The sequence below is a fragment of the Mauremys reevesii genome, linkage group 6, assembly GCF_016161935.1.
Source record: "Mauremys reevesii isolate NIE-2019 linkage group 6, ASM1616193v1, whole genome shotgun sequence".
Classification (NCBI taxonomy): domain Eukaryota; kingdom Metazoa; phylum Chordata; order Testudines; family Geoemydidae; genus Mauremys; species Mauremys reevesii.
Genome location: NC_052628.1, coordinates 27,372,585 through 27,395,418, shown reverse-complemented (window position 1 = coordinate 27,395,418; position 22,834 = coordinate 27,372,585). Strand labels below are relative to the sequence as shown.

The window sequence follows — 22,834 nt, the reverse complement described above, 5'->3', positions numbered from 1 at the left end:
GTCTGACCCACTATGTCTGTTCTTATGTACATCAGTACTTGGATTGGAGACCACCAGGAAATTATTACTCTTTAATAAGTGGATTACAATAGCACTTAGATGTCCCATCCAGCTTGCAGTCCCCTTGAGCTAAGTGCAAACACATGGTAACAGACAAGGAAGGATGGGTTAACACTATGACACTCTGTGGTGTGGTAATTCAGTAAATGCACTCTTCTTTCTGATTTGGCACTGAATCATTGCCACAGTATGATGATAGGGGCACAATGCTGGTGGAGGTGGCCTAATTCTAATACAGGTAACTACATTCTGCAAACCCCAAGTCCCTTCCTGCAATTTCTGTTGAATATGAAATTCACATAGCTGTGAGCTGTTAAACAGCTTTCTTGTTCCATCACAGATTCTGCTCCATTTCAGTGGTGCCAGCAGGTAAAGTGACATAGGGACATTGTGACTGGAAAGTGGACCCCAAGATGCCAAATTTTGAACACTATTGAGTTTGTGGTTTTTCTAATCTGAAGGTTTAGGTTGGCTCCTGGTAGAAATATGGGCCAGCTGCAAAACTTGGATCCAGATCTAAATTTTAATTCCAAATACACACATCAAGTTTGGGAAGTGTTCAGATCTAGGGTTTCCATTCAGGCACTGAGGTTTAATTGACCAGTGTTTGTACATTGGTTTGAGATCTTGGATAAAAAGACAATACAGAGGTGCAACATATTAGCTGTTATTATCTGCTGGCCTCAAAAATAAAATTATATCAATGGAAAATTATCTGTGTACATAAATTATCATTACAGGGGAGTGGAATCTTTCTAGTATCCATATTTCCCTTAATACCAGAACTCCTGTGCCAGCCTTGTGCTGTTTGTTTGCCCTTGTGTGACAGACTGAACATCTAGTTCTACCGTAAAGCTTGGAGCTATTATTCCCCAAAGAATGTTCGGTCTGGAGAAATCCAGGGACACTTTCCATCGCATTAGTTCTGCATTGATGGCACTTTCTTCCCTCATCAAGGGAAAGGCAAAGTTTAGGGATTTATCATTTTTACCAGTCATCCCGTGGAAAGCTCCCCCGATGGCAAAACTTGGTAAACAAGATTTCTAACTAGGAAAATTGGCAAAGCAATCAGTCTGATTTATTAGTCTTTTATTATGGATAACAGAAAACCATAACCCAAAAATTTAGATTCATATCCTACCTTAGCCAGACAGAGCATCCCAAAGCCCTTTACTAAACAGAACAGCTGAGACATTCTGCAACCAAATGAAACTTTCAGACAAAATAATAAAATCTGCTTTGAAGCTTGGACCTAATGTATTCAGGAGGAGCAGTGCTCGAGCTGGTTTGGTTTTAATTAGAGAGGAGCCTTAGTTGCAAAGTCCAGAGAGCTGCTCCTGCACCACTCCAGTCCATGAGAGATTATTCATTGATTTCAATGGCATCAGGAAGAAGGCCTAGATCTGGATGCAAATTTTCCATAGTCTGCAGCTGGTTTGATTTGGACCAATGATTGGTCCCACTGACCCTCTGAAACCAACTCGCAGCGCCCCAGTGGGCTGCAGACCCCCCTGGTTCAGAACCGTAACAGCATCAGGCTGGAGACAATGTTTGAAAATATTTACGAGAGCTCTGCTCCAGACAGCTCCAGCTGAATTTAAACCCTGCTCTTGGCTTAGTAAAATGTTTTGTGTAGACATGCCTTTTCATTGTTCCAGGGATTATCTTTGGGGGCTTGTTTACACTACAAACAGTACTATGCTATGATACCTTATTATGACACAGTCGTGCTTTAGAGCCTGTGTGGAAAGAAAAAAAAGTGTCATAACACTGGGCTCTGACACAGGACATTTGCAAGTTAGTCAGGTCCTTATTGTTCCACACTGGCCAGCACAGATTGGAGCATCAGATTCATAGATTTTACATCCAGAAGGGATCATGAGACTGAGCTCATGCATAACACAGGCCATAGAATTTCATCCAGTTAAAGGCTAGAACATGGTTGTTAAATGTGGTTCAAACTCAAACAGGTCAGATTATTAATTTAAAGAGATGGCTCATGTGAGTAAGCAATACTCAGCCTGAGTGAGGGCTGCTGAATCTGGCCCTTTATGATTGGGATGTGGAAACTTGCCAACACTTTGCTAGCCAACAAAATAAGTTCTTGTATAAGAGCAGCTTTAGTGGTGAACCAGGATGGCCAAGGGTCAAATGGTAAATGTAGGAGAATCGTTCCAGGGGAAAGAAACCTCACTGCACAAATAAGCATGTCCAGAGCTTTAAGTTTGCTTCTGAAGCTAGGGCACTTCTGTGAAAATATGTGAGCTGGCAAAGTATTGAGAGGCCTAGTATGCAAATAAGTGCTAGAGGAGGACTTCAGAATTCTCATTTCCAGTACTCCCACAGAATGGAGCTTTTCAAGCTGAGGTAGGGTTTACGCAGGTCAACCACACATGCAAGTAAGTCAATAGTCATTATAAGGAGAAACGATGGGACCCATTATGTTTGATAGGCATTTAATGATAAATATAAATCCATTGCTTTAAAAACGTACAAGTTTCACAATTTTATCCAACTCGTTTTATCATCCATCCTGCTACTCAGCCCCCAACCCATGTCCTTGTTTCGATCTAAGAGTAACTACAAAGAGAAAAAAAAGGGGGGGGGGATTTCAAACACAGGCACCTAAATTGTACTTGCAACGTGTGTGTGTACCTGCAAACATGCCATTGCATCCATAAAACAGGTAGGTGCATGTTGCCTGTTCGCAGAATTTAGGTTCACAAGCTGCAGTGCACAAGACACCCCCTTTATTGGACAGCTTTCTTCCTTAAGAAATTGCCCCAAAGTATCTCCAAGGAGACTGAGTGAAGTTTTTTTCCATTTCTATTAGAAGACGCCTCCCCAAAGCAACCCACCTTGAGAAAATTTTCCTTTGAAAACAGATTTTGCTAGATACTTTTCCGTATGTAAATTCCTATTTTGCAAATATACAAATGCATTTTGGCAAGTTCAACTTAGCTGCCTATGTTTGAAAGTTTAGCTCTCAGTGAAAGTTAGGATAATGTGAAATATATGGTTATATTTGTATTAAGCGGAATAGTGTACAAGAAGCTCCAGTATATTAATTCTTTTCATTATTTTAAGCTGTCTTCATTATTAGTGCATATTGCTTTGACTTATAAATGCTTCAGGCTCAGTGACAGGTACACTGCTGTGCATGCAGTGTGCTTAATTGAATAAGGCAAAATGGTAATACAGTTACTTCATTAAAAGGGAATAATCATATCTCTTATTGCATTAATAGGCCATTCTTTTCCCTGGTTTCTGCACAGGGAAGCTATCCAGTCCAATCAATGTATGTGTGCATTTGTGGGGTGGGTTGGTTGTTTGTTTTTTCCAAATTAATTTACATGTTTTAGACACTTAAATCAATCACTCTTTATAAATAGCACCTTGGTATTTGCAGATTTAGACTGAGTCTACAAATTGTTCCATGCACCTGCAGGAAATAAGATGCAGGATCAAGGCCAATTTTGGAACATTTTTAACCCAGAGGGAAATGTAAAGCAGACGTGCCAATTCCAAGCCACAAGCCTAGACCTATAGCCCTTATTTTAACTTCAGTGGGACTGTTCAAGCTGAGTAAGGGCTAAGGGCCCTGATTCAAAGCCCACTGAGGCTACTGAAAAGACTCTCATGGATTTCAGTGGGCGTCATGTCAGGCCCTACATTGGGTAGACTAAGGTTTTATGTACATAGAAAGGAAAAAACAAACTCAAAGGCACTTTTAAGCATGACCTGCCCAACTATTGACATATCCCATGGCAAGAAGCAAAATGAACCATAAAATATCTTATTTACTCGGTACGTCACAGGGTCTCATGCTGACAGGGGTGACATTCTCCCCCCGGCACTTGAGCAGACCAGCCTCGCATTCAGTCATTGTCCTACTGGTGACTTTCCCATTCACGTCAACGCAAATGCTTATTCCTCCCTCGTCGCATTGCCCAGCTTCTCGGCACACACATGTGTTGGTTTGAGCTTAAAAAACACACATACCCCAATATTAGTATCTCAACCACTGAAAGCAAAACAGACCCATAACTGCCCTACTATCAGAAATTGTCCCAGTAACTGAGCAGTTTGGAAGAGCTCCTGCTCCTGGTCAGATGTTAATCAATATTCAGGTTCAGTGGGAAAAACTACAAGCACATTCAAACAGCAGTTCTATTGTAACAGGAGTCGTAAGTGTGTATTGGGGCTGCTGCTAGTCTGAGCAGTGCTTGCTGAGGATGGCTGAGAGCACAGCTCTCTCCTACCCATTTGAAATTACTGCTTGAAAACAATACTAGCATGATTTATTATTTATCTGGTGGACGTATAAGATGACAGGTCCCTGCTCCAGAGAGTAACAAGTTAAGGCCCTGATCCTGCAGACTCTACAATGTGTATAATTTTACTAATAGGTAATCTCACTGATGTCAATGGATCTGCTCACATAAGTAAATGTATGCACGTGCATAAGCGTTCACAGGATCAGGGCCTAAATAACAACATACAAAGAATAAGGGGTATGAGATTTCTCTTCCATTTGTGTTTTTAGTTTTAACCTTAGTCCACAGTTGTCCTTGTTTAAGGCTTAGTTATTTTGACTGTCTATTTGTTTAATCTTTGCCTAATTTCTTCCCTTTCTATTTTAACTCTTTACCCATTTTTATTGTTGTTTGCTATTTTCAAAAACAATGTTTGCTAAGGATCACTGCATGACCCCACTAGACAAGATATAAAAATATGGGTTTGATAGAGTTTTATTCTAAGAAATATAACAACTAATCTGTATGTGGGGACCTCAACGCACTTTACAAACACTAATTCTGGTCACTCTAGGTCAAAAGAGATGTAACAGAAACAGGAGATTAAAAAACCAGTGATCAGAATAATTAGGGGCCTGGAAGCCCATTTGATGATAAATTGAAAAGATTGGGATTGTTTACTTTAGAAAAGAGAGTATCATATATGGGTATGTATGAGAGCATAAACCAGGCACTTCACTTCACCTTTTCTCATAATGAAGGAACAAGGGGATGTTCAATGAAACTGAAAGGCAGCAAAGAAAATACTTTTTCCACACAATGTGTAATTAGCCACTGAATTCATTGCCACAAGATAACATTGAGGGCAAGCGCTCAGCGGGATTCAGAAAAGGATCGGACATTGCCATGGATAGTGACAACATCCAGAGTTAAGATGAGCAAGGATTGAATAACAAACACGAGGGGTGAAATCATGGCCCCATTGAAGTCAATGGGAGTTTTGCCATGTACTTCAGTGCAGTCAAGATTTCACCCCAAAGGTTCTAGAAGGGATATCAAATGTCATGCTCCAACCTCTAACTAATGGGAGTTAGCAAGAAACTTTCCCTATTATTCCACAATTATTTCCTACAGGCTTTTTTCCAGCATAGAAACATCTGGTCACTGTCAGAGACAGGGCACGGGACTAGATGGGCCTCAGCTCTGATTCAGGAGGGCAATTCCTATGTTCCGAACACCTCTGGAAGGTAGGTAGGAATTATATCTATTTTACAGATGAGTAAATGGAGGCACATCAAGCCAGGAGCAGAGTCAGGGCTAATATGCAAGCGGATAAAGGTTTTCTTTTATTCACAGGCAGTTTCTCCTAATTCATCCATGTTAAATGTGAGGACTCTCTTACCATCACATGTCTCCCACAAATGACATGAGCCACAAGGTTTTGCTGCAGCAGTAGGCATTTTGCAGTTTTCCTCATTGGTCAAAGAGTATTTTCTGCCCATACACTCAAGAGCGTACATCTTACACACAGTTAAGACTGTGTTTCTCTTGCTTCTCTCATCTATGGCACAGACATCCAGGGACGGTCTGAAAAGAAAAGCAGAAATTGCATCATTTACTTCTGCTTTATCTTGGTACCTCTTAAAAGGGGGGAAAAGTGTCCTATCCTGATCTCATGTACATTGGTGCATCCCCAATGACTTTGGTTAAGTTACTCATGGCTTACATGCAGGTATGTGAGATCAGAATTCAGTTCTCTCTCTCTCTCCATCACACGTATGCTGTGCCTAACTTAAGACCTTTATCCACCCTTTGAAGTCTCTGTGAATTATGCCATTGATTTCAATGGGAGCATGCTTTAGCCTTTAGGCTCAGATCCACCAACATATTTAGGCACCTAAACTCCAGATTTAAGTGCCTAAATATCAGTTTTAGACATCACTGTGATCCACACCCTCTTGACAGCTAAACTCAGTTGCTTCTACCATTTGCTATTTTAAAAATGCATAGTAGACTGACTGTATTGCTTTATTTGGCTGAAAATAACAAATTTCAACACCTGATTTTTACAATACTTACAAAAACGGGTATATGAGGCTGTTTAATTTAGATGAAAAGAAAAGACTAAGAGGAAGCTCCCAACTCACTGATCTGCCTGCTTTGTAATGCTTCAGCAATCCAAAGCAAGCGAAAAGCTGATTGAACCAGCTGGTGAGAGATTCCCCCAGGGCAGGGATATACCAGGGGAAAGGATGTGGCTGGAACATGCTGCGCTCCAGCAATCCCCTTGCTGCAAAATAGCTCTTTGGGAACTGCTGCAGCCAGGCATAATTTAGAGCCTCCTTGATACCTGGAGACAGAATATTAAGATACTTAAGGAACGTGATGAAAGATAATATGGAGAATAATATATTGCCGTTATATAAATCAATGGTACACCTTCAGCTAGAACACAATGCGCAGTGCTGGTCACCCCATTTCGAAAAGGAGTTTGCAGAGTTTGGAGGGGGTTCAGAGAAGAGTGACAAGCATGATTAGAGATGAAGAAACTCTCATAGGAAGAGTGATTGAAAAGACTGGGATTGTTCACTGTAGAAAGGAGATGAATAAGAGGTGACATGTTAAAAGTCTACAGAATAAAGAATGGTCTAGGGAAAGCAGATTGGGAACTTCTGTTCTTCCTGTCCTCTAACAGAAGAACAAGGAACATTAAATGAAACAAAGGTGAGAAAATAAAAACTTATAAAAGGAAATAGAATCATAGAAATATAGAACTGGAAGGGACCTCGATAGATCATCTAGTCCAGTCCCTGGCACTGAGGCAGGAATAAGTATTATTTCAACTATCCCTGACAAGTGTTTGTCTAACCTGTTCTTAAAAACCTGCAATGACAGAGATCCTAAAACCTACGTATGTAATTTGTTCCAGGGCTACTCTAGCAGTTAAGAAGTTTTTCCTAATGTCTAACCTGAATATCCCATGGTGCAATTTAAGCCCATTACTTCTAGTCCTACCTCAGTAGATAAGAAGAGCAATTTATCTTCCTTCTCTTTATAACAAACTTTTATGTACTTGAAAACTGTTATCACATCCCACACTCACAATTCTCTTCTCCAAATCAAACAAACCCAATTTTTTCAGTCTTTCCTTGTAGGTAATGTTTTCTAAACCTTTAATCATTTTTGCTGATCTCCTCTGATCTTTCTCCAGTCGGTCCACATCTTTCTTGAAGAGTGGTGCCCAGAACTGGACACAATACTCCAGTTAAAGCTGTATCAGTGCTGACTAGAATGGAAGAATTACTTCTTGTGTCTTGCTTACGACACTCCTGCTAATTCCAGAATGGTGTTCACTTTTTTTGCAGCAGTATTACATTGCTGACTCGTACTGAGTTTGTGATCCACTATAACCCTCAGCTCCTTTTCTGCAGTAATCTTTCCTAGGCAGTCTCCATTTTTTATTTATGCTACTGATAATTCCTTCTTACCTGTAGTACTTTGCATTTGTCTTTATTGAATTTCATCCGACTTATTTCACATCATTTCTTCAGTTTGTCAAGGTCATTTTGAATTATTATTCTATCCTCCAAAGCACTTGCAATCCCTCCAACCTTGGTATCATCCCCAAAGTTTATAAGTGTACTCTCTATGCCATTATCCAAATCATTTATTAAGATATTGAATAGAACTGGACCCAGGACAGATCCCTGTGGGACCGCCCTTGATACGCCCTTCCAGCTTGACTGTGAACCATTGATAACTGCTCTGAGTACAATTTTCCAGCCAGCTGTATACCCACCTTTATAGTAGGTTTGTTTAGGCTATATTTCCCTAGTTTTCTCATGAGAAGGTCATGTGAAATTCTATCAAAAGCCTTACTAAAGTCGAGTTATTTCACATCTACCACTTCCCCCCTATCCACAAGGCTTGTTAACCTGTCAAAGAAGGAAATTACATTAGTCTGCTATGATTTGTTCTTGACAAAGCTATGTTGATTTTTTTCCCAATCACTTTATTATCTTCTAGGTATTTACAAATTGTTTGATTTGCTATATTATCTTTCCAGATATCAACATTTAACTGATTGGTCTATAATTCCCTGGGTTGTCCTTATTCCTCTTTTTATAGATAGGTTGGTACTGTATTTTCCTATGGGAGGGCCAGTTCAGTCCTGCCTCTGTTCAAGCCCACAAATGACTCAGAGACAAATGTGCTCATAAAACTCCGGATGCAGTCTGTATAGCCTTAAACCTACAGTCCTAGAGATACAGGATATCTCTTCTCACTTCCTTCCTGTGTCTTTTGTATCATCTGCCTAATGGCCTAATTACCCTCTTAATTCTCCTCAGCCCATCAGTTAGGCAGAGCTCTTCTTAATGAGGTCTACCAGGAGCATAGCTACTTAGCATCCAGGCTCACCCAAATCTGCCACAGCGACCCAGAGCATCACTCAGGCATCTGAAATCCAAGACGGAGCACAGGCAGGGCCGGAGCCCCTGAATCCATGGCTGAGAGGGGGTGAGTTATCCCAGACGGGGAGTGTGCCTCGTGGAGGCAGATCTGCGTGAGGCTAGCACTGGGGCTGGAGCAGAGTGAAGCCAGGCCAGACGCCAAGATGCATGACTGGGCTGGGCGTGGGCAGGGCGCCGAAGACCGGAGCAGCAGCATGCAGTGCACGAAGCATGGACACACAGCAGCACCGGCAGGACAGAGGGACATGGTCGGGCAGGCAGACAGACACCGAGCTGGGGTTGGCAGGGGCAGGCGGAGCTTGAGCCCTGATGAGGCCCCCCCTCCATCCCACGGGTGCGCCCCTCAGCCTGTGCGCCCTGGGCAGCCTTGTCCTCTGATGCCTGCTGAGTGGTAAGGGCTGGCTGGAGGAGGTGGGGGAAGGTGGGCCCCCAGATTCCTCCTGCCCCCTCCCACACTCCGATCCCTCCTGCGCCCCCAGCTCCAGGCTCTGCTATGCCTCTAAGTTCTGCCACCTGACTCATGTCCTGTACCCCCCTGTGTCCTGCCCCTTCCCCCCAACTCTGGCCCTTGGCCTCTGCCCTCCCTGTCCAGCCCCTCCTCTGCCCCAGTTTTCCCTCCCCGCTCTGGATAAACTGTCTCTCTTCCCAAGATGGTCAGGCTCAGGGAACCAGTTTCCCTTGCTGGGTACCCTGCAGGGGAGATGGGGAAGTAGCCTTCAGACTTTGCTCAACTGAAGGAGGGGACCAGTTTCTATTATCTCCCCTCTGCCCTAAGGAATGTGAAGAATTTCAGCCTGAAGGGGGGAACCTCTTTTACCCCAGCAGCTATCCATGCTGAAGCATGGGGGTGGGGTCGTGGGCCCATGCACATGCCCAGCTCGGCAGGTGAAGCCCTGCGTCTGGGGGCACCAAGGCTAGGAAGAGGGCGTGGCATCGGGGGAGAAGCTGAGCTTGTGCAGTCTGTCATTGCCTGCCCACTGGAAGGTCAGGGCTCACCCAAATTTCCACTCCTAGCTACACCACAGAGGCCTACTCTAGAATAATTAATTAGCTTCACAGTGACTCGAGTGGTGGCTCAGCTGCTGTTGCCCAGTATTCTGCTGTATTTCTCTTTTCCAGTCTTCTGGGATCTCTCCCATCCTCTACAATTTCTCCAAGGTAATCGCTAATGGCTCAGAGATCTCTTTTTACAGTTTTAATTAGACTGTGGAATTCAGTGCCATGTGATGACAAAGGAGGGGTTAGACATTTGTATGGATAATGAGACTATAGTTTTGGAAGAATATTAACCCTTCTGCTTCAGGGTTGAAACCAATGTCTAGCTATTGAGGATTAGGATAAAACTCTCATGTGGAGCAGATTGTCTCACATCTGCCAACTGTGGGGTTTTTCACTTTCCTGCATCTGGTGCTGACCACTGTCAGAGACAGGGAAGTAGACTAGATGGACCATGGGGTCTTACCCACTGGAGCAATTCCTATGTAATCTATCATTGCTCCCACATTTCCTCAGCTGGGCTGAGCGGAGGCTGAGTTGTCTCCACAGCAAACTAAGATACTGCCAGACTCAAAGTAAGAAAACAAACTCAAGTTACATCCTTAATCCCTACATGGCAGTAAACTGCATTACAAGTGACTAGGTGCCTAGTCATCTTTAATAATTGATTTGTTCTCTCTGCTAAAATGTTGGGGTGTTTTGTTTTGGTTTTTTTGAGAAATAGTGAACTGATTGCAAAATAATTGTTTACTTACTTTTCTGCCACTTTGAACAAAATTTGTCAAAGGCTAAAAAGAATTATAAACCATGAGCCAAATCCAGACCTTTGCATAAGTGGCTGCAACACTACTAACTTCTCAGATGCCATTGGTTACACTGGGCACAATTTAACAGAGCGTTACACATTGTCTATGTAAAAGGCCCAAACCACCATAGTATCAGAGTACCTCCTAGTCTGGAATGTATTTATCCTCAGCACTCCCCTGGGAGGTAGAGCAGGGCTATTAGCCTCATTTTACAGATTGGGAATGAGGCACAGAGACAAAGGGTCAGATTTTTAAAGGTATTTAGGCATCTCAAGATACAGTTAGGTGCCTAATGGGATTCTCAAAAGCAAGGTGCCGATCTATATCGTTAGGTGCCTAAATACCTTTAAAAATCCATCCCTAAGTGACTTGCTGAGGGTCACACCGGAAGTTTGGCTTTAAAGCCATGTCCCAGGCTGCTGCCCTAACCACAGGACCATCCTTCCTCACAGCACAGTGGTGAATCAGACCTACTAAAACTGCGTGAGGCCCATTAACTTTAATTCATTTTCAGACATTCAAAATGTGCTAGCTAGAGCTTGCGTTGGCTAGGTGGCATTTTCAAAAATGTCTGAGTGACTTAGGAGCACGACTTCCATTGACAAGTCCCAATGCCTTTGTCACTTAGGGGACTGAAAATCCCCTCCTTGATCACATTGAATAGACCCTTTTTCCCTGAGCCACTTCGCCAAAGTCATTAGGATTATTCGTGTAATTAGTAATTGCTCACCAGTAAAGAGCATACACCCTGGGGCCAGATTCTCAAGAGTTCAGCTCCCATTTAGGCATCTAAACAAGTGCTCAGCTGCCAGTAGCTCCCACTGTGACGGACATGGCCAGATTTCAAGAGCTCACACCCAAAGTGCTCAGCTATTATGAAAGTCTCACTCCGACTGTGGGTGCAGAGCAATTTTGAAAATTCAACTTTTACTGCCTGGTGGGCAGGGGCGGCTCTAGGATTTCCGCCGCCCCAAGCACGGCAGCACACCTTAGGGGGTGCTCTGGCGGTCGCCGGTCCTGCGGCTCCAGTGGACCTCCAGCAGGCGTGCCTGCGGATGCTCCACCAAAGCCGCGGGACCAGCGGACCCTCCGCAGGCACGTCTGCGGGAGGTCCACCAGAGCTGCGGGACCAGCGGACCCTCCGCAGGCACGTCTGCGGGAGGTCCACCAGAGCTGCGGGACCAGCGGACCCTCCGCAGGCACGTCTGCGGGAGGTCCACCAGAGCTGCGGGACCAGCGGACCCTCCGCAGGCACGTCTGCGGGAGGTCCACCAGAGCTGCGGGACCAGCGGACCGTCCACAGGCATGCCTGCGGGAGGTCCACCGGAGCCGCCTGCCGCCCTCCCGCGGGACGCCGCCCCAAGCGCACGCTTGGCGCACTGGGGTCTGGAGCCGGCCCTGCTGGTGGGTCCCAGACATTTTTCTGTTTCCTCAAATTAAATAAATAAATAAATAAATCAGTGGTTGAGCCATTTGATTTCAAGCACAATAAAGGCAAACCCAAACCATAGCACCATTTGTCCCATTAGTAAAGTGTCCCGGAGACTCAAAGCACCAAATAAATTATCAATAATAAACTCAAGCCAGACTTCACATTATGAGGTGCAAAAAGGTGACCTTGAGCACTCTGCTGGTGCCACAGACTGGCCTCTGCAAATTGCTGTGTAAATGGGAGATCAGATTATAGCATCTCTTCTAGCTCTCCAGTCTCTCAGAAAAAACACTTGTTTTATTGCACATGCTTATTACCGGTACTTGGAGAATTTATATCCCAGGGGGATGAGTCTCTTACTCCTCCTTGATCTTCTAAATATCCAGAATAGCATTTTATCTTCCCTGCATCCCTCATTTCGCAGATCAAGTGGAGCTGAAATGATCCTTTTACCTTCAGCCATTTACCTAAGTTCTATCACTGCTAATTCCCACTGACAGGTAAGTGAAGAACAGGAGATTGATGGAGCGGTAATGTAAACACAGCACAATGACTTTCCCTGGTATGAGTAAAGCTGTCTAATCTGTCACGGACTGAAAGCCTGAGAAATTTAATTTGTCTTGAATAAAGTGAGAACGTTATTGTCAATGTCAGGCTGAACTTACCCACACTCATAGGGCATTTTACACACACATTTTGACTGTTGCACTTTCTCCCATGGCTGACATTTAGGTTCTGTCAGTTCTGGTTTCACGCTGGGTACTAAAGCGAAAGAACACAGACAAAACCATTACAGGTCAGAAAAATGAAGGCTATTAAATGGCGACCATGGAATTATCCCCCTGGTTGCATTAAAAAGGTACTGGATTATTATACTATGCCATAAAATTACAGCCTGCTTGTAATAAAAAATATCTACTGTGTAGATGGAATCAATAGAATTTTTAAAAATGTAATAAACTCTGTAGTTAGTGCAACTGCTGAATGCTGCTTTAGCTCTGGGCCAGAGTCAGACGGGGGATGGATGGGGGTACTATATATGATTGTGGGATACTGAGACCACAGCCCATCATGCTGATCAATATTGTCTCATTGTTTCCTTTCCCTCCCCCAGCAGTCTGTCTTTATCAGTCTTTTGTCTTATACTTAGTGCCTGCTCTTCTGGGTAGGGACTGTCTTTTTGTCCTTTGTTTGTACAGCACCTAGCATAATGGGCTCATTATGTATTCCGCTTTGGCCTGTTGCATTATATTCAACGCTTAAAAGTGAAAAAGGCCCTTACTGAACTAACATCCCTCCTGAGATTTCTTTAGCTAGCAACAGTCAGACTTCACTAAATCCCTACAAAACTGTTTTCTGTAAGAGGTTTAACTTAGTTTGTGTATTGGATCTTGTAATATCACTGACCAGAACTGCATTTTTAAAAGGAAATTTTTCTTACAATTTTAGACTTACTTTAGCAAAATAGATAAGAATAGACAAACTGTCAAAGATGGGGGGGGATAACAAGAAGGAGAGAGAGAGAGAGAGAGAGAGAGAGAGAACTGTAGTAGAATTTTAATATAAACACTAAGCCTAGTCCTGACTGAATGTAGATGAGAAAATTATACCCCTTCCCCCTCAAAAAAAAATTCCTGGGATCAGCAGGTCAACCGGTCCTGTCTTTACTCTATAGTTTAGTTATCTACTGACTGTTCTTATCCAACCCTGTCTCAGAAAACCCAGGTATGTGTTACATCATGCAAAATTTCAGTGGTTCCCATTTTTCCTTTGTTGATTTAAGTGTTTGATATAGTACATCAGCTTTTTCTAATTCTTGTCTTTATGTACCTTCTTTTGTTAAAAATGTTATATTATTGGATTGATCCTCCATGCTTTTCCCACCAGTGCAACTGTAATTCCAGGCTTGTCACACCCTTCTGGATGCATAAGGCTAGATTGTGATTTAAAGTTGTAGCTTACTAATGAGCTGGAGGGGACCCTGTGAGCCCCTTGTTAACATAGTTGGCCTTTGAAAACCATAAAGGAGAATCACAGTTTTCATTTTTTGTAAGAGTTCCCAGCCATTGTCCTTGCATAGGGCTTGAAAACATAAAGCAATATAAACTGGTGAAAACCAATTGCTAGGGTTGAAAGGAAAACCAGCTGGGCTACATTTCAGCAATAGGAGGTAGTTATCTTTGGGGTGTACTCCAGGAAGTGATTTTGCTATCCCTTCCCAAATCCTTAGGTTGGCCCGGTTCATGGAAGTGTGCTAGTGGAGAACAGGAACTGGTTTGGAGTAGTGGGTGTGACTGGGTGGTTGAGCCTTTAAGAGGAGCCAAGTCCAGCTCTCACCTGTGCCTGGTTTCCTCCCAGATCACATAACTGTAGGCAACAGCAAAGCCTGCTAGGGAGGGGAAGTAGGATATAATAGGTCTTGGTTTTCACTGTAAAGAGGGACCTGGAAGTGTTTGGGACTCTTACCACTAGACAAGCTGCAGGGGAACAGCAGTGGCCATTAGCCCTCTCCAAGCTAATGTCTGGGAAGGGATTTCCTGTAACCTAGTGGAAGAATTTGTGAGCACCAGTTCTCAGAGGAAAAAGTCACCTAGACCCTAGTGAGAAGAGACAGTGGAGAGCTAAGCGACAGCATATAGAACTGGGAACAGATAGACAGAATCAGTCCTGAGGTGGCATGGATGAGAGAGGTTTCCTGTATGGATCTTAGGATATATTTCATTTGTTCATGAGACTATTAACCAGACCCCAGGGGAAGAGGCTCTGTTCCGGAATGTCCTTGCATCCCTTTCCCCAGAAGTGGTGCAATCCTACCCAGAAAGGGTAGCAACCCCCTCAGAACAGTGAGTGCAAACAATTGTTTATCAGCCTTGCCCCAAAATGCTAAAGCCAGTGTTGTTTCCCTAAAGACTTGACTTGAGTGGCCTGCTACTCGCTCGAGCCATGGCAGCTGCTCCAAGGCAACTGCCCTTCTACATAACCTACCAGCACTCCTAAGAGTACGTGGGGAAAGCCCTGTGCAGTACCTGCCCTCAACTGGCTGCTTCACGGGGAGGGGTAGATGAACAGAGGCTAAGGTGCTGCTGTGCTGAGTGGGAGTCCTGCAGCTGCTGTATCCTGCCTCCACCCTGCCAGTGCCTGTATGCCCAGCCTCAGCCTGGAGCTTGAGGAACCACTACTGAGAGGAAGCCTGGAGCCCCACTCCCCTAACTCAACTCCTGTCCCCAACAACCAGATGACCCCAATTCACCACCAGCTAGGGGGAGACTGCCAGCAGTCAGGAGAGGCCTGCCTGCCTCAAGAACCAAAAGGGACCCTTTTCCTAATGGACCACCCAGCCTTGCCATTGGAGGAGTCCTGCTGCCCACCTGACCATCTACCCCACAACCTCAGACCATAGTGTGCCCTGCTGTGAGGAACAGCTGACAGGTGGGGGGGGGGAGACACACAGAAGAACTGCTTTGTGGTGCAGTTACCATGGTGGGTTGAGAGGGGTCAGGTGGAAAGATGGATACAGTGGGAGGGGGATGTCACCCACATAACCAGCTGAGATGGGAAATATCAGAGGGAACTCCTTGTTAAAATGTTGGCAGCTACCACAGCCTGCAGGGGAATGATATGTGAAGGGGCTACATCATAGGCACTGACTCCTTGAGTGCTTCAGGGCTGGAGCATTCACAGAAAAAAAAAATTGGGTGCTCCCAACACCACCCGCCTACCGCGGATCAGCTGTTCCGTGGTGTGCAGGAGGTGCTGTCGGGGGGGAGACTGAGGGCGGAGTGCGCTTGGGGGAGGGGTCAGAATGGGGCAGGAAGAGGCAGAGTGGGAGTGGGGCCTTGGGAGAAGGAGTGGAGTGGAGTGGGGGCAGGGCCAGGGCGGAGCCAGGGAGAGCACCCCCTGGCACATTAGAAAGTTGGCACGTATGGGATACATTGCAAAAGGAGCCGCCAAGAGAAATAGTCTTAGGACACCTGAGGTGAACATCACAGCAGCAGCAACTCCATCAGCATGGGCAAGGGTGCAGCACATTTTATGACATGAGTAACTGTGGCACACTTACGGAATAATAAATATATAATATCTAGCTCTTAGATATCACTTCTCATCAGTAGATCTCAAAGTGCCTCACAAAGAAGCTAACCCATTTTACATATGGGGAAACTGAGGCACAGAAAGGGAAGTGGCTTGCCCAAAGTCACCTAAGAGGCCAGGGACAGAGCCAGGAATTCAGCCCAGATCACCTACATCTTAGTTCAGTGCACTATCCATTAGGAAGCATTGCCTCTCTAACACTACTAGGATTTCATTCAGACCCAATTATTGCAGTGGCTTACCTCTTCTCTTGCACTGGATATCCTTCATATCAGGAGACCACTTGAGGCTGGGTTCACACAGAATGAGAGATGACCCTTCCAAATGCATGCCATCTGGACAGGACAGAGTCACCTTCTCTCCAATCTCATATGAAGGTTTCCACGGCTCTCCTCTCATATCCCCCGCCAGGACAGGTAAGACACAAGCTGTTTCTACGGAATGAAAGCAAAAGAAATGGTGACACCATAATTTGTTCAGAAAGTGGTCACACATTTCTTGTCCTGTCTTAAATTCTTTGAGTCTATTGCCCATGTTTAGAGCAAACTGTATGAAAACTCAGCTCTTATTCCTCTAGAAAGACACCAATTGTGTTACTACAGAATATTAACCTATTTGTTAAAAATTTGCTGTGTGCTTGGGGCTGTACCAGAGACAAAGACAATGTAAACCCTGGGGGCTGGGAATCTAGTCTGCACTGGGATCTTTCAGGATAAACTGCACTGGTATAAACCTCTATAAAGGGCTTGAACTGATGCATTTACACCAGTGTCTGACATCCCAGCATAGACAAGGCCCAATTAAGACACACTGAGAGACCCAGAAGAAGATGTTAAAGTTTATTTTTATAGTGAGGGCAACTGACTGCCTGGGCTAATGTTTGTGGACAATACAAAAGAAGTGAGTCTTTAGCAGTGATTGAAATGAGGAAAGGGTAGTGGCCAGACCCTGCGATTGGGAGGGTAACGCCAGGCATGTCATGGAAGAAGGCAAAAAGACAGGAATGGGAGGCCATTAAGTGGACATTAAGGCTGGCATGGGTGGTAGAAGGAAGATGGGATCTGGATCTAGACCAAGCTGCTTTCCATCTAGAAAGATATCAATCTATCTGATACACCATTTTAATAGGTGACCCACAAATCAAAAATAAAAAGGATCTAATCATGGTGGGCAGCAGGGCGGGGAGTGAGAAGAGAATGTTGAAGACATAAACTAACAAACATTTCTTTATAGGTCCCACAGAGTTCTGTGGCTGAGTTTTGGATTCACTATGATGTCAAAACAGCTACTGGAGAACTTAGCTATAGCCAGGAGCTGCCCAAGTAAGTTGTGGCATTATTATTATACACAGAGAGATTTTTTAAGTATATCAGCTAATAATGATAATTCTTGGTTGATCACCAAATGTGAGTCTCTCAGAAATGAATTCACCATCCATTCCAAGTTGGGCGGGGCCAGGTAGGCAGGCAGAGCTTCAGAGTCTCAGTGTGGGGATGAGACAATGGTGTAGAGAGGAGGGGTTTATATTCATTAGGAACTGGGGAAACTTTTGGGACAGGGGGAGCCTATACAGGATAGATGGGCTCCACCTAAACCAAAGTGGAACCAGACTGCTGGCACTTAACATTAAAAAGGTTGCACAGCAGTTTAAACTAAGAAATGGGGGAAAGCCAACTGCTGCAGAAGAGCACATGGATTGGACACAGACTTCTCTTAGAGGAGAGTCTATTGATGGAGATTGTCTAGATTTTAATCAGAGGAGGAGAGGATGGAAGAGGATAATCTAGGGGCCAGATCAAACGAGAAACATTCACATAAAGAAGAATCGGACACATCAGAAAATGGCAGACAAATAAACAGTGACAAGTTTTTAAAGTGCTTGTATATAAATGCTAGAAGTCTAAATAATAAGATGGGTGAATTAGAGTGCCTCGTGATAAAGGAGGATATTGATATAATAGGCATCACAGAAACCTGGTGGACTGAGGACAATCAATCGGACACAATCATTCCGGGGTACAAAATATATCGGAAGGACAGAACAGGTCATGTGGGGTAGGGAGTGGAGAGTGGCAATATATGTGAAAGAAAGTGTAGATTCAAATGAAGTAAAAATCTTAAGTGAATCCACATGTTCCATAGAATCTCTATGGATAGTAATTTCATGCTCTAATAAGAATATAACATTAGGGATCTATTATCGACCACCTGACCAGGACAGTGATAGTGATGATGAAATGCTAAGGGAAATTAGAGAGGCTATCAAAATTAAGAACTCAATAATGGTGGGGGATTTCAATTATCCCCATATTGACTGGGAACATGTCACCTCAGGACGAAATGCAGAGACAAAATTTCTCGATACTTTAAATGACTGCTTCTTGGAGCAGCTGGTACGGGAACCCACAAGGGGAGAGGCAACTCTCAATTTAGTCCTGAGTGGAATGCAGGAGCTGGTCCAAGAGGACCGCTTGGAAATAGTGACCATAATATAACAACATTTAACGTCCCTGTGATGGGAAGAACACCTCAACAGCCCAACACTGTGGCATTTAATTTCACAAAGGGGAACTATGCAAAAATGAGGGGGTTAGTTAAACAGAAACTAAAAGGTACAGTGACTAAAGTGAAATCCCTGCAAGCTGCATGGACAATTTTCAAAGACACCATAAGAGAGGCCCAACTTAAATGTATACCCCAAATTAAAAAACACAGTAAAAGAACTAAAAAAGAGCCACCGCGGCTTAACAACCATGTAAAAGAAGCAGTGAGAGATAAAAAGGCATCTTTTAAAAAGTGGAAGTCAAATCCTAGTGAGGTAAATAGAAAGGAATATAAACACTGCCTAATTAAGTGTAAAAATGCAATAAGAAAAGCCAAAGAGGAATTTGAAGAACGGCTGGCCAAAAACTCAAAAGGTAATAACAAAATGTTTTCTAAGTACATCAGAAGCAGGAAGCCTGCTAAACAACCAGTGGGGCCCCTGGACAGTCGAGATACAAAAAGAGCACTTAAAGACGATAAAGTCATTGCGGAGAAACTAAATGGATTCTTTGCTTCAGTCTTCATGGCTCAGGATGTTAGGGAGATTCCCAAACCTGAGCTGGCTTTTGTAGGTGACAAATCTGAGGAATTGTCACAGACTGAGGTGTCACTACAGGAGATTTTGGAATTAATTAATAAATTTCACAGTAACAAGTCACCAGGACCAGATGGCATTCACCCAAGAGTTCTGAAAGAACTCAAATGTGAAGTTGCGGAATTATTAACTATGGTTTGTAACCTGTCCTTTAAATCGGCATCTGTACCCAATGACTGGAAAATAGCTAATGTAATGCCAATATTTAAAAAGGGCTTTAGAGGTGATCCCAGCAATTACAGACCGGTAAATCTAATGTCAGTACCGGGCAAATTAGTTGAAACAATAGTAAAGAATAACATTGTCAGACACATAGAAGAACATAAATTGTTGGGCAAAAGTCAACATGGTTTCTGTAAAAGGAAATCATGTCTTACTAATCTATTAGAGTTCTTTGAAGGGGTCAACAATCAAGTGGACAAGGGGGAATCCAGTGGACATAGTATACTTGGAGTTCCAGAAAGCCTTTGACAAGGTCCCTCACCAAAGGCTCTTACATAAATTAAGTTGTCATGGGATAAGAGGGAAGGTCCTTTCATGGATTGAGAACTGGTTAAAAGACAGGGAACAAAGGGTAGGATTAAATGGTAAATTCTCAGAATGGAGAGGGGTAACAAGTGGTGTCCCTCAAGGGTCAGTCCTAGGACCAATCCTATTCAACTTATTCATAAATGATCTGCAGAAAAGGGGTAAAAAGTGAGGTGGCAAAGTTTGCAGATGATACTAAACTGCTCAGTATAGTTAAGACCAAAGCAGACTGTGAAGAACTTCAAAAAGATCTCACAAAACTAAGTGATTGGGCAACAAAATGGCAAATGAAATTTAATGTGGATAAATGTAAAGTAATGCACATTGGAAGAAATAACCCCAATTATACATACAATATGATGGGGGCTAATTTAGCTACAACAAATCAGGAAAAAGATCTTGGAGTCATCGTGGATAGTTCTCTAAAGACGTCCACGCAGTGTGCAGTGGCGGTCAAAAAAGCAAACAAGATGTTAGGAATCATTAAAAAGGCGATAGAAAATAAGACGAAGAGTATATTATTGCCCTTATATAAATCCATGGTACGCCCACATCTTGAATACTGCATACAGATGAGGTCGCCTCATCTCAAAAAAGATATACTGGCATTAGAAAAGGTTCAGAGAAGGGCAACTAAAATGATTAGGGGTTTGGAACGGGTCCCATATGAGGAGAGATTAAAGAGGCTAGGACTTTTCAGCTTGGAAAAGAGGAGACTAAGGGGGAATATGATAGAGGTATATAAAATCATGAGTGATGTAGAGAAAGTAAATAAGGAAAAGTTATTTACTTGTTCCCATAATATAAGGACTAGGGGCCACCAAATGAAATTGATGGGCAGCAGGTTTAAAACAAACAAAAGGAAGTTCTTTACACAGCGCACAGTCAACTTGTGGAACTCCTTGCCTGAGGAGGTTGTGAAGGCTAGGACTATAACAGTGTTTAAAAGAGAACTAGATAAATTCATGGAGGTTAAGTCCATTAATGGCTATTAGCCACGACTGGTAAGGAATGGTGTCCCTAGACTCTGTTTGTCAGAGGGTGGAGATGGATGGCAGGAGAGAGATCACTTGATCATTAACTGTTAGGTTCACTCCCTTTGGGGCACCGGGCATTGGCCACTGTCAGTAGACAGGATACTGGGCTAGATGGACCTTTGGTCTGATCCAGTAGATCCATTCTTATGTTCTTATGTATTCTTATTAGCTAGGACCTTGGAGAGTTTTTGTTTCCTAAGGAGAATTGAGCAGGGATTATTCAATATATTAGGAGGGTATATCTCAGTCAACTTTCTGCTGCAGCAGGAGAAGAGTATGGATCACCTCAGTTCTATATACAGTGAATAGCACTGCAATTATTTTACCTAAGATTAAAATCATCAGGGCTAGCAATCCTCTGACTTCCGGGGGATCAGGAAGAAATTTACCCCTGCAGTGTACCTTTGGCCTGGTGCATTGTGAATTTTCTGGTTCACTTTTTGCCTTCCTTACAACTAGACCAGATGGACCAGTTGTCCATTCTATTATAGCAATTTCTATATTCGAAGAAAGAAAAAGCAATTTAAGTCTGATTCTAGTTGAGAATTGGAAGACCACAGCTGTCTACATCCCCCCTCTGCCTTTTCCTCTCTTTTTTGAAAAATAGATGTGGGGAAAAGTTTCACTGGGATTCAAAAGTCAACTTTCAATTGTACTTGGCAGTGAAAATCAATTTAAACATACTCTTGCATTGCATATCCCCAGTGAGCCACTTTAAACCTTTCCCACATTTAGCAACAGGATCACCAACAAGAGAATAACCATCTCTGCAGGCGTAAACAACACTTTTCCCGACAGGATATGAGGAATCGGCATTCTGAAAGGAAATAAATAGGAGAAGTTTTGAATGTGAAACAAAAAATGTGTAATAACCACTAAAAATATAAAACTTTTTTTTGGTTTCTAAGAAATCGGACAGAATTAACTGAGCAAATACAGTTCCATGGTTTGCAGGATTTTACCTTTATCTTCTGAGATAAACTAGTACGTGCAGGGTGATAACCATTGACTGGAAAAACAAATGGCAAAATACCTGTTAGGGTCCAATCCCTCAAGCCTTATTCATTTAGGTAGACCCAGTGGAGTAAGGGTTTTCAGGGTCAGGCCATTAGATTTTAGATTTTTTTTTTAACTGATTCCTAGTTAATTTGAGGGAAGGATGTTTCTGGCACATTTCTCCAAAACCTACAGTATTGCTATGTGTTAGTTATTTCTCATAGCAACCAAAAGGATGCTAGGCACCTCACAGCATGGATAAGACATAATCTCTGGTCCAAGGAATTTACAAGCTCTCTTGTTACTCCCTTGTTAAATCACGTCTGAGATTGGGGCCCGCTCCTGCTGCTGCAGGCAGTTGGAGCCCTGTGCATGTGCGGAGTCCTGGTGGGGACAAAAAGAGTGTGTTCCACTAGTTAGGGCACTTAACTTGGAGTCAGGAGACGTGGAGTCTATTCCTAGTTCTACCGCCAATTTGCTGTGGGAGCTCACTTCACCTCTCTGTGCCTCTTTCCCGTCCTGCCTTTGTCTATTTTAATGTTAAGCTCTTTGAGGCATGGACTCTCTTACCATGTGTTTGTACAACAGGGGCCCTGATCCCTGTTGGAGACTCTGGGCATTGCGGGTAATAAAAATAGGAGTAAAGGTGTGGGCGGGGGGATGGGGAGTTACAAGTAAGTAAAATAAGTCTTAGCTAACTTCTTGTAAACTTAATCCAGGAGGAACACACTAAAGAGATTTTCATACAGCATCATATTAAATTGATCAAGACTAATACAGCGTCGTAGGGGAATTGCTATGAGTTTATTAACTGCAGCTCCAGTACTGCAGCTCAAAACAGAGCATAGATTAAGTAATAAAGAGAACTTTTTTATAACCTACTTGAACAAATCCATTTTCCAAGAGTGGGGGAGGTGAGCAGAATTCTGTGGGGATTATGGACACATCAAAGCAGTGTGGTTCAATCAAACTGTAAAGCAAAAAATTTAAGATTGTGATTATTTTTACTAAATGCAAGAG

The 22,834-nt window shown here is 43.3% G+C and overlaps 1 protein-coding gene across 1 annotated transcript in view; it reads right to left on the bottom strand.

The window, feature by feature from the left end:
• Positions 1–2,499: 2,499 nt before the first annotated feature.
• Positions 2,500–22,834, bottom strand: part of C7 (complement C7) — a 40,341-nt gene continuing 20,006 nt past the window's right edge. The window contains exons 13-18 of the mRNA XM_039545587.1: positions 22,697–22,784; positions 21,503–21,635; positions 16,357–16,548; positions 12,688–12,784; positions 5,719–5,903; positions 2,500–4,044 (exon numbers count right to left, since the gene is read on the bottom strand). Coding sequence (XP_039401521.1) covers positions 3,857–4,044; positions 5,719–5,903; positions 12,688–12,784; positions 16,357–16,548; positions 21,503–21,635; positions 22,697–22,784 — 883 coding nt within the window. The 3' untranslated portion in view covers positions 2,500–3,856. The remainder of the gene's footprint in view (positions 4,045–5,718; positions 5,904–12,687; positions 12,785–16,356; positions 16,549–21,502; positions 21,636–22,696; positions 22,785–22,834) is intronic.